Raw genomic sequence first — 12385 nt, 5'->3', positions numbered from 1 at the left:
TGATAAATAGGAGTATCTGATTTTGATGGTATGTGAACTGATGGTCAAGCTGTGAAAAGCTCAATATGCTAATAAATACTACCAGTAAGTTCCAGATTCACAATAAGTATGAAAAAACTTTCAAGTTGTCACAGAAAATTTCAATCCAGTATTACTTTCTGCCAGAAATCTCTTATGATACAAATGTACATGTTTTCAAGCTAAAATATTCACAAAAATTGAGTACCTTCACTTAGTCAAATTTGCTTTTTTTGCATTAAGTCTATTTCTGATCACTAAACTCACACTGACTTCATTTTAGATGCTCATTGCATCCCTGAAATACTCCATCTTTTAGTATTTGTAACACTAATTGCACTTCATTTAGGCTATTCTGTTTTTCAGTTCAGGGCTCTTTTTTTGGTAACAAGACATACTTCCTGGTTATTATAAATGCTTTATTTATTTATTTTTTTAACACTTGGTGGTTGATATGTAGCCATTTGATGTTCTTATGACTATGAGTTCAGGCTCTATTATAGAATGTAAATGTGAACCAACACATGTATATGTAATTGCTATCAAAATTAAGCTTAGTCACTAAAAGAAGATTCACTATCTGAACTTTCTTCTGTATTTTTTTCACCTTCACCATCAGGCACTGGGGCATCTGGCCTCCTGAAAGAGAAGGAAAAAAATCTTAACAGTTTTTCCAGTTGAAAAAAAAGCACTTACTAACTGTAAATTAGGTTCATCCTAGAATATTGCTGCTAATAAATCTGCCAAGTCTGTGTCCTTAACTGAGTCTCCCACTCTCCACCACAGCATGCTTCTCGTTGGCTTCTTCAGCACCACGGGGATTAAGTGTTATTCCTGTACAAGCCACGGCACTATTTTCTCTTGCCAGTCCTTACACAGTGTGCTTCTTCAGCACTTTCTGCTTCTTATTACCATGGAGACCCAACTACAGACAGAGATGAGATCTTGAGAGGGTTGGCATGACCAGTGCTAAATCCTTGCAGCTTCCAAGTGTCTATGAGGTACAGAGAAAGGAAAGCTAGAGATGGAAAGAAAAAGAAAAACTTCATGTTTAAGAAAGCTGCAGGGAGCAATTTAAAAACAGAAGAGAGTTCAAGAATGGCTGTTAAGAAGTACAGGCAATATGGAAATTTTGTGGGGAGAATGCCTGGTCAAAGAAGGTTCTTAATGTCTGTTGAATGCTTTCGCTTATGTGTTTTATCGTCAGAGAAAGAATATAAGAAGAATGAATTGATAATGATTTGAAGATTCTCTAGGCACAAGAAGATATGGTAATAGTTAAATTTCAACTATGCGTAGATGTGCTATAATAAACCAAATGAAATTTTAATGGTGTCATTAAAACAGTCAACTAGATAGGTCCATAGTGTTTGTCAGTAAATCATTTAATTAACATGGCATAACTGTCACTCAGCCTCTATTCACTTTTACCAAAAAAGTAAATTAAGCAAATAAAGTATACTTTGGGGGAAACTAAGAGGGAAAGGAAGAATAATATATCTGGCTCTGTTTTAATAATTAAAAGCTCTGAGACTTATTTCTCCCTGATAAGGAAGTCACATGTACTTAGTATAATAAAACTTTAAAGCTAGGTACAGCATTTCTAAGTTTTGACTGATACTCCATCTGCCTAAAATATTAATACAGGACAACAGTCTTCATCATTCTCCACAAAAGCAAGAATTCTGGAAGTAGTGGGCATAAATATTGGGCACATTGTCCTCAGTATACTTCCTTCAGCGATATAGTTAATTTCTTACTGTTCTCACTTTGATAAAAAGGAAAAAATTACTTGAGGGAATTATTTGAGTACTACATCAAAATTATATTAGTATCTATGGCAACTCAAACAAATAAAACAATATACACAACTCCCCTAACATAAATGCTACTTAAGAAAAGGGTAACAGCAGCTTAGGGAGTGAAAAGGGAGTGAAATTATAAAATTAGTTTATGTGTGTAACCACTTTTTAATATATGTGATGTTACATAGCATAGTGGTTAACAACTCAGACTTTGGAGCCAGACTTCTTGGGTTCAAATCTTAGCCTTGTTGCTTCCCTGTGAGCAACTTTGGGGAAGATTTTTAACCACTGTGTATCCAACTGACTGATTGGATTGTTGTGATGATTAAGATGAATTACCAAATGTAAATTATATTGAGTAATATGTGGCACATAGTATTTTAGATCAATGTTATCTATTATTATTATTGTTCTCATTGTTATCATGCACCTAATATTTGCCAGGAACTGTGTTAGGTGCTGGAGGTACAGAGATGAATAACAAGTAGTTCCTGCTCTGAAGAAGCTGATAATTAAGTGGGGGAGACAGAAATGCAAACAAATTACTGTTATACAGTGTGATACACACAAATAGAGTTGTACAAAATTATGCTTGTTTCAAGAGAAAAGGTAATTTACTCTACTCGGGTTGGTCAGTGAAGAGGTGGAGACACTGTGAAGGGTGTTGGGATATGAGTAGGAATTTTCTAGAGATAGAAAAGGCAGGGATTAACTGGGGATGAGAGTGTTCAGAGTAAAGGAAAAAATGGGAATGGTGCAGCACACTGCATTTGGGACCTGTAAGTCATTTACTAGTTACGGTATAAAGTAACTGGGGTACAACAGTAGATAAGATTATGCCATTTGACAAGGGCAAAAGGTGGGAGGCAGGGAGAAGTTAAATGAAATGTAAGCTTTCACTGAAATTACACAACTAAGCTTAGGAACCTTAAGTAGTCTTTTTCTTTTTCTTTTTTTGTAATTAATGTACAATATTATATAAGTTATAGAAGTATAAAACAGAAATTCACAATTTTCAGTTACACTCCATGTATAGTTATTATAAAATATTTGCTATATTCCCTGTGTAGTACAATATATCCTTGTAGCTTATTTTATACATAATAGTTTGTGTCTCTTAATCACCTACCTCTATAGTGCCCCTCCCCACTTCTCTCTCCCTAATGGTAACCATTAATTTGTTCTCTATATCTGTGAGTCTGTTTCTTGTTATATTCACCAGTTTGCTGTATTTTTTAGATTCCGCGTATAAGTGATATCCTACAGTATTTGTCATTCTCTGACTTATTTCACTCAGCATAATACCCTGCAAGTCCACCCATGTTGCTGCAAATGGCAAAATTTCATTCTTTCTTATGGCTTAGTAGTAATCTACTGTATATATACCACATCTTCTTTAGCCATTCATCTGTTGATGGACACTTAAGCAGTCATTTATTTTTTAATTGAGATATAATTCCTATACCATAAAATTCACCACTTTAAAGTGTAAAAATTAGTGTATTTTTTTATCACTAATTCCAGAACATTTTCACTACTCCAAAAAGAAACCCTGAATCCATTAGCAGACACTTTACATTTATTTTCACCCTTATCCACTGACAATCATGAATCATTTTTATGTCAATGGATTTGCCTATTCAGGACATTTCATATAGATGAGATCATAGGATATTCAGCCTTTGTGTCTGACTTCTTTCATCTAGCATAATGTTTTCAAGGTTCATTCATGTTGTAGCATTTATCAGTATTTCATTACTTTTTTTGGCTAAATACTATTCCATTGCATGGATATATCACATTTTGCTTGTCCATTCATCAGATGATGAACATTTAGATTATTTCTACTTTTTGGCTGTAATGAATAATGCTGCTATGAACAACTGTATACAAGTTTTTGTGTGAATGTATGTTTTTAATAGTCTTGAGTATAAACCTAAGAGTGGAACTGCTGGGTTATATGGTAACTCCATGTGTAACGTTTTGAGAAACTGTCAAACTGCTTTTCCACAGTGGATGTACCATTTTACATTCCCACCAGCAGAACATGAGCGTTATAATTTCTCCATATCCTTGTCAACATTTGTTATTCTGTCCTCATTCATTTTTTTCATTCTTTTATTGAGGTATGATAGACATAAAACTTACCATCTTAGCTATTTTTAAATGCACAGTTCAGTAGTGTTTACACACACATTGTTGTGAATCATCACCATCAATCTCCAGAACTTTTCATCTTACAAAACTGAAACTCTATACCAATTAACAATAATATCCCTTCTCTCTTCAGCCACCGACAACCACTCTTCTACTTCTTGTCTCTATGAATTTGACTACTCTAACCACCTTAAATAAGTGAAATCAAGCAATATTTGTCTTTTTTGTGACTAGCTTATTTCATTTACTATAATGTCTTCAAGGTTCATCCATGTTGTAGCATGTATCAGAATCTCCTTCCAATTTAAGGATGAATAATACTCCACTGAACACACATACTACATGTTGTTCATCTATTCACCTGTGGATGGGCACTTGAGCTGTTTCCACCTTTGGACTATTGTGAATAATGCTGCTATGAACATAGGTATACAAATATCTGTTTAAGTGCCCACTTTTACTTCTTTTAGGTATATATCCAGAAATGGAATTGCTGGATCATATGGTAATTCTATGTCAAATTTTTTGATGAACTGCCATACTGTTTTCCATAGCCGCTACATCATTTTACATTACCACTCACAATGCACAAGGGTTCCAATTTGCTCATATTCTCACCAATACTATTTTTTGTTTTCCTCATTCATCTTAAATTTAAAGCTACTATGAATTGGAATTACTATGAAAACAAAAGAAAAGCTGTATACTAATTCCTTTTGGATATAAAAAAAGAGAAAAACTTTAAGAAATCATGAGAATCAAATGAGGTAATATATATGAAAGCATTTTATAAGTTAAAAAAGCTTTACAAATATTAATTAAAATAATAAAAATCACAATAACACCTTCATTTCCAGACTGGATATTCACGTTCTTAGTGGGAACAGAAATTTGGTTTTTTATGTTATGATCAGAATTGTTCTTACTTGATCCTATATATACGATGAAACTTTTAAGTTTTTTCCATGGAAAGAAATTTTCCATGGAAAGAAATTTCATGGAAAAGGTAGCTACTTTAAACTACTAGTCTAAATTTTAACTTCTCAAAATTCAAAGAAAACACACTTCACCACTAAAATCTGGAAATGAAAACTCCGTAATACTCAGTATTTTAAAAATACAAGTGAATCACTAAAAAAAGAGTATATCATTAAGATGCATAAAAAGACAAAGTAATAAGTATATTCATGATTTATCATGTGTATTTTTTAAAAATCTCAATCTCTATTGGTTATAATAAAAACTCTAGCTTGGTAGGTACATTTTAGTAAGTATACTTATATAATTTGTGGCATCAAGATTATCAATAAAAATCTTAGTAAAAGCAAAATTTTTTGAAGTTTAACTTTAAGCTATTTACTAAGCCTAATTTCTTTAAAAATAAGTATTTTCAAAGGTGTTACTATGTTGGCCTCAACTAAAACTGAGCCAATCCTCGGCCAGTCCCCTCTGACTGAGGCCTCCCCTCTACCCTTTCCACCCAATTCCCCCTTCCCCATCCCTCTTCTCTGGCCAGGTCCCAGGTCCATTCTTAAACCTGCCCGTGGATCATTTAAAAAAGCCTTTGTTTATGGTGTAGCACCCAAGCAAAACATGCTCCACAAATCCAACTTGTATATTTGGCAGCTTAAACTTGACATTATTGTAAAACAAAAAACCAAAAAAACCCCAACAACAACAACAAGGCCAAAATTTAGAAAGGAAAGTAGAAAAAAGGTCTAACCACATACAGGTAAGTACTTTTTAGCATACCAGATGCTGTGTGCATATGTTATTTCTGACACCCTCTCCCATTTATGTGAACTAAATTAGGCTGTCAACTACAATCCCTGCTGCCCTCATCCTTTCCTTATACTCTTCTTTGTTTCAATCACACAACCCAGGCCTAAGAGGTCACAAGAATCTCTTCTCCTGGAAAGAGATCAATTCAAGGGAGTGCACATTAACTCAGGCAGGGACAATGAGAATGCTTTCCTAGAAATGAGCTATGGATTATGGAAAAGGGGCTTTCTTTATATTCAGCTGGCAAAACTGCAATATTAAAGCCATAGAAAATATAAAGCAAACAGTAATGGCTAATTCCTTGTTTTCAAGGAGGAAGCTCATCAGCAGTAGGAGAGAAGTGAATTATTACACCAAGGAGTAAAGGTGAAATGAGTATTGGGTGAGAGAGAATGCCAGCCAGCCAGCACTGATAATGCTCAGCCCTTGATTTTGTCCTACTGAGACTTCTTGGTATGTGAGTCAATAACTTCCCTTTTTTCTTAAGATAGTTTGAGTTAGTTTCTGTGATCCTTGAACATGAAATCAGTCCTAAAATACAAATATCATTAACTTGTTTTCATTAAAGAGATATTTATATTTAAAACCATTAAGACACTATAAATATTCTTTGGAAAAACATTTATGTAGATAGATAGTTTAAAGATATTTTTCATTAAAACACTTTTAGTAAAAATATTGCTGAGTATAAGGGTTGTGGAAAGAGGGTGCAGTAGTTATTCAAATCATTTTTCAATATCAACTACAGGACACATAAAGTTATAATGTCACATGATACCTGTCAATTAGTGTTGTTCTCAGAGCCTCATGCAATGGCAATAAGTGGTCTTTTTTTTTTTTTAATTGAAGTATAGTCAGTTTACAATGTTGTGTCAATTTCTGATGTAGAGCATAATGCTTCAGTCATACATGAACATGCATATATTCATTTTCATATTCTTTTTCACCACAAGTTACTTCAAGATATTGGATATAGTTCTCTGTGCTATATAGTATGAAACTTGTTGTTTATCTATTTTATATATATTAGTTAGTATCTGTGGTCTTAAGGAAAGAGCAAAACACTAAACTCCTAAACTGAGACTGCACTGACTATATAAAGACATCTGGGGTAGTTAAAAAAAAAAAAGACAATTCTGACTTTGATATTATAGTAGCTAGTAAGAGTTATTTCAGCAGTACATTTACTCAAACTATACATCCTTTGGTCTTTTCTATTCTTAACACCCCACCAAGACAGGTACACCCTGTTCTCTGTTGTGGTAGGGAGATTCCTGTAGCCAGAGAAACAATGTAATGCCTAATATTATAAAGAAAAAGAAAGTCAGTCATACTAGGTTAAGATGGATTTCCATTGTTTATCTTGGGGTTCTTTACTTCCCAGCAGATCCCCTCTCTTGCTTGCTAGACACTGGCAGACCATAACTGCTTTTTCACACCACCTCTTTGATATTTGTATTATCTCTTACCCTTGTGACCAAGGTCCTCAATAGTGGACCAATCAAAATTTTTGGACATTGTTTTTTCCTGTCCTATACTTTCCAGCCAGTCTGCCAGCCAGTGGTCGAGGGCTGGTAATTATGCTGAAAAGAATCCCAGTTCAGCAAAAACTAAAAAAATGGAACAAGTAAAAAATCTATTTTTGGAATTATCCAGTTGGGGAACTGAGATCAATTCTACCCTCAACCAGTCAAAACCCAATCTTTAATCCATTATGTTGTTTTGTAGCAGGAGACAGATAAAGATCATTGGCAGATAAAGAGTTCCCCTAGAGGGCGGGAAAATGTGCTGGACATGCCTTGAACATAATTAAATAAAGTTTTCTTGCTTTCCAGTATCCTTTTAGTTAACACTAATAAATCCTCTCTTGTCTCAGTGAAAAGTAGGCTGAGGTGGTTACTTTTATTTCTGGCAGCCATAATCATGGTCATTCCACAATCTGAGAGGAGGGTACAAATGTCTTTTGAATAGATATCTCTAGGACAAATGCCAACTCAGCTGGTTCTGTTTAAAGTCTGCAAAGTAACTTGCTTTCTTTAGGCAAATCAGTATGCTACAAACTGTACCCTTCCACTAATAGTAAGAGTATGACTAGTTAAATTTCAATTTCAGAAGTCTGTTCTTTACTACAAAGTTTAAAATGCAGACTTTTTAGTTTAGGAAAACAAAAAGTACAACTCAAAAGGATAATTACTCTGTGTATGTTAAATATGTCTTTGTTGAAAACACAATGGTATACAGGCAACTATGGGACTATAAACAAGTTGTGATCCAAAAGCCTGGTATATCCAATTGTTTAGAACTTGCTACATATTCCTCCATTTAAAAACTCATAAATCACAACTAACATTTACTGAACATTTAATGCTTCTCCAGAGCTGTGCTATGTGCTCGTATCATTCCCTTACTTAGTTTGAACAACTCTATAAAGGGTGAACTCTTCTATTTCCCATTTACTGATGAGGAAACTGATGCACAAAGAGATTAGGTAATTAGTCCAGGATCATATAGCTAGAAAGTGGCAGGGTAAAATCTGGACCCTAGCAAGCAGACCATTTCTAAAGTCTGCCTTAACCAACCTGAATTTCATCTCTTGCTGGACAGGTCCAGAAGCTAGTCTATTTGTCTAAGAGTAGTAAAAGTAGTAATTATAAGGTAGTATTAGTAACCTTAGTTATGGAACATAAATGTAAGCATAGAATAGGATAGGGAGATACTTTTTTCTCCCCAGAAAATCCAGACAGTGATTGAAAGAATTTATAAGGCATGATTTACCTGTTCTATATTTCTGAACACAAAACTAACAGATTAACCTTAAAATTTTGCATTTTCTTTCCCCTTAAACTCTTTTGAGTATGATGGTGACAAAGGCACTCTTTCACGTATCTTTTTATTTTAGTGACTTTTTTTTTTTTACTAAATTTTACAAGCTAAACAGAATTAATTCTTGGTTATATAAACATTGTTATTTTTAAAAATTTGGATTTTCAAAAATATTAAATAATCTCAGAAGTAGCAAACACTATTTATTTGATAATTATCAGGAATTTTCTTCAGTTTTATAGACTTTCTAAAATTCAGTGGCAGTCATTTTTCTAGGAAAATGGCCAGGCTCTCTTATCATGTAAACTGTTTGTTTAAAATTACATACTCTTAGCTTCCAAACTGTTATATACACAAGCCAATTGAATAACCATGTATTTTCTGCTCAGTATTTCTATACTAACTTCAGTTTTGCTCTTTGTTCAGTGCAAACAGATCTAGACTATTTCTTCTTACCGTTATATGAGTCTGTCTTACTACCTAAGGCTAATTTTAAAAAGTGTATGTTTATACTTTAAAAGAAAAAAGACTAATCTTTACTGAAATTTCTTGGCTGAGGCTTAATATGTACCTAAATAAAAGTACACTCTTTCCTTAGGCAGCACATTTTCTTCTCCATCATCTCAGACTTTTCTCTCAAAGTAAGGCTCTTTAACTTTTATGTAAACATGATTTCCCAAGGGCCAGAATTCCTCTTTAGCAAGGTGGTTGATTCCACTTATCATATCTGGCTAAATGTAGTTGGAGCTGGTTTTCTAGTGGTAGTGGTGACAGGTTATGGTGAGTCACCCCTACTCTAACCAACACCCCTTGTGACCGATGGCATGTACTTATGAGGTAATGGGTCAGAATTCAGGCTCCAGGCTGTGGTTGAGAAGCAGCTTTTTCTGTAAGACAACGTAACTGTTACTGGAATTCTACCCTAAAATTTGGCACTATCTTGCATCTGAATGTTTCTTAACATTTATAGACAATGGCGTGCCCTCAAACTTGCTAAGTGAGATACATCAAGGAAGTACTGGGAGTGCTGGGGGTTCTCCCTGTGGTAGTCATCATGTACTTCTTAAGGTGGTGATACCCAAATGGACTCTTGAAGAATATATAATTAGCCGAGCGAATAAGATTGGAGAAGAAAGTTCAATGAGGAGGGAAACAAACATTCAAAGACATGAAAAGAAAATAGGAAAATGAAACATTTGGAGAACGGCAAGCAGTTTTGTTGCAGCTGCAGGACATAGCGATGTATGGACAAGTGGCAAGAGATGAAGAAAGCTAGAGTCCTGAGCATGTATTTGCAATTCTAAGATGTTAGACTGTATGTTAAAGGCAGTGGAGAGCCACATAAAGATTTGTGTGTATGAACTGATCCACTAAGTTTCTAGTGACAGATTGAAAGAGAATAGGAAAACAAATCAAGAACTATTATAATAATTAGGTGAGAAATGATAAGGGCTTGAACTGAACAGCAATGGCATGGAGGTATTTGCTCAGATTTGAGAGATATTAAAAATGAGAAAATCACAGTGACTGACACGGTAAGGGAGGGGTAGGGAGAGGAACAGAATCAAGGGTGACTTTCAAGTTGCTAGTATAGGGTGGCTGGTTGAAGTAAAGGATTATGAAATAGGTTTAGGCTGGGCAGGGGATAAAATGAAACCAGTAGGGAGTAAAGGGATTGGATATCCAGCATATGCTGATGCTTATAAGGCTGCTAGTTTTCCATTTATTACATTTTCTCTGGAGAGAAAAATCATCAATTTTAAAGGTCATTTTAGCTCTCTGTTATTAAAGAAGGTCTACCATGTATTTCCAGAAGCAAAAAAGAGGTCATGGTCAAAGTTAAATATATTTACAACATATATTCCAAAGAGTACCAAAATGGATTGGACCCATATGTTCAATTCACATTAAAGTGTATGTCACAATCCATCTGCTTTTAAAGTGTGTCAGAAACAATTTCCAGAACAAATGCCAAATATCCTGGAGATGCTTTAGTTCAAACTACCAATCCATACCATTGTATTTGAACTCTTTGCTACCGGATATACCAAATGGAAGTAGATGCTGGAAATCTGTTCTTGCAGACTTTTAAAAAATTCTTAAATTTCGTATTTTGAAAGATAAAATATGAGAAAAAATTGCATATATGAGAAAAAATGCATAATTTTCTTGAAGGGCTGAGAGCCAAGAAAAATTCCAAAGCATACTGCTAGTACAGTATGAATGCCTGGATAGCTAACACAGCTAAATATACTGGGGTGAACTAAAACCCCAAGTGGGAAAGACCCTTTCCAAGTGTCTAGATACTTGCAAAATAAACTAATTCTGAATAATCCATTAAGATATATTTTATCCAGGATGGGCCATGTAGCCAGGTTTGCCTAGACAGAATAAATTACTGTCAAACTTCTGAGCCACAAAATTTCAGCATTTCGCAAAAATTTTTTATAAAACTCACACAAAACCGTATCTAGTTTCATAATAAACATTAAAGTGGATCTAGAGTTAACCTATGTATTTCCCCATCTGGTTCAACTTAGATCATGGTAGAGTAAATTTCCTATACGCTTAAAGGAAGGAAGGTGGGAGAGAGGCAGGGAGGGAGGGAGGAAAGGAAGGAAGGAAGGAAAAAAGGAGCATGAAAATAAAAACAACAGTGCTTCTTTGGACACTACTGCTGAGGAACAAAACGGTCATCAAATTCCATCTATTTTGGATATATAGATTCATCACTAATTTATTGAAACTACTCCTAAAATGTTTTAAGGCTGGTTTTAGTAGCATAGTATGGATTTTTAATTTTTGAAAAATAGCAGACACTATTTATGACGGTTGTTTCCTCAATCATAAAACTCTGCATAGGAAAAACATATAGAGCTTGAAATATTTTTATTATGACTAATAAATTCAACTTCTTGGCAGTATTATCATTATACTAGAAAAATTACTTACTCAAGAAGATCTGGGTCTAGTCCTTCTGATATCATTTTGTTTCTTATTGCCATCACCGGAACACCCTAGGCAAAGAACACATGATGATAATTCAATTATTAAAAATATCTCCCTCATAAAAACAAAGAGACCAATGGAACAGAACTGAGAGTCCAGAAATAAACCCAAGCAACTAATATTTGACAAAGGAGCCAAGAATACTTAATGGAGAAAACAGTCTCTTCAATAAATGGTGCTGGGAAAATTAGACAGTCATATGTAAAAGAATAAAGCTTATCTTATACCACTCATAAAAATTAACTTGAAATGGATTAAGGACTTAAACGTAAGACCTGGAACTATGAAACTCCTAAAAGAAAACACAGAAAGCAAACTCCTGGACATAGGTCTGGTAATGATTTTATGGAAATCATACCTAAAGCACAAGCAATAAAATAAAAAATAAACAGGTGAGACAAAATAAAAAATAAACAGGTGAGACTACATCAAACTAAAAGCTGTACAGCAAAAGAAATCATCAACAAAGTGAAAAGAAAATCTATAAAATGGGAAAAAATATTTGCAAATCATACTGATAAGAGGTTAATATCTAAAATATAGAAAGAACTCATACAACTCAAGAGTAAAATACCCCAAATAATCTGATTAAAAGATGGGCTAAGAACCTGAATAGACATTTTTCCAAAGAAGATATACAGATGGCCAACAGGTACATGAAAAGATGCTCAGCATCACTAGTCATTAGGGAATGCAAAATAAAACCACAATGAGATGTCACCTCGATCCTGTTACAATAGCCATGATGAAAAAGACAAGAGATAAAAAAGTTAGTGTGGATGTGGAGAAAA

The 12385-nt window shown here is 34.2% G+C and overlaps 1 protein-coding gene across 4 annotated transcripts in view; it reads right to left on the bottom strand.

Moving 5' to 3' along the window:
- Positions 1–416: 416 nt before the first annotated feature.
- WASHC3 (WASH complex subunit 3) overlaps positions 417–12385 on the bottom strand; it is a 44029-nt gene continuing 32060 nt past the window's right edge. For all 4 annotated transcript variants that reach the window (XM_014560375.2, XM_014560374.2, XM_032493498.1 and 1 more), the window contains 2 exons: positions 11538–11602; positions 417–657 (listed from right to left, as the gene is read on the bottom strand). In XM_014560375.2, coding sequence (XP_014415861.1) covers positions 573–657; positions 11538–11602 — 150 coding nt within the window. In that variant the 3' untranslated portion in view covers positions 417–572. The remainder of the gene's footprint in view (positions 658–11537; positions 11603–12385) is intronic.

The sequence above is a fragment of the Camelus ferus genome, chromosome 12 (assembly GCF_009834535.1).
Source record: "Camelus ferus isolate YT-003-E chromosome 12, BCGSAC_Cfer_1.0, whole genome shotgun sequence".
In the NCBI taxonomy this organism is placed as follows: Eukaryota; Metazoa; Chordata; class Mammalia; order Artiodactyla; family Camelidae; genus Camelus; species Camelus ferus.
The sequence above is the reverse complement of the archived record's forward strand: the minus strand, read 5'-3'. Positions and strand labels throughout refer to the sequence as shown.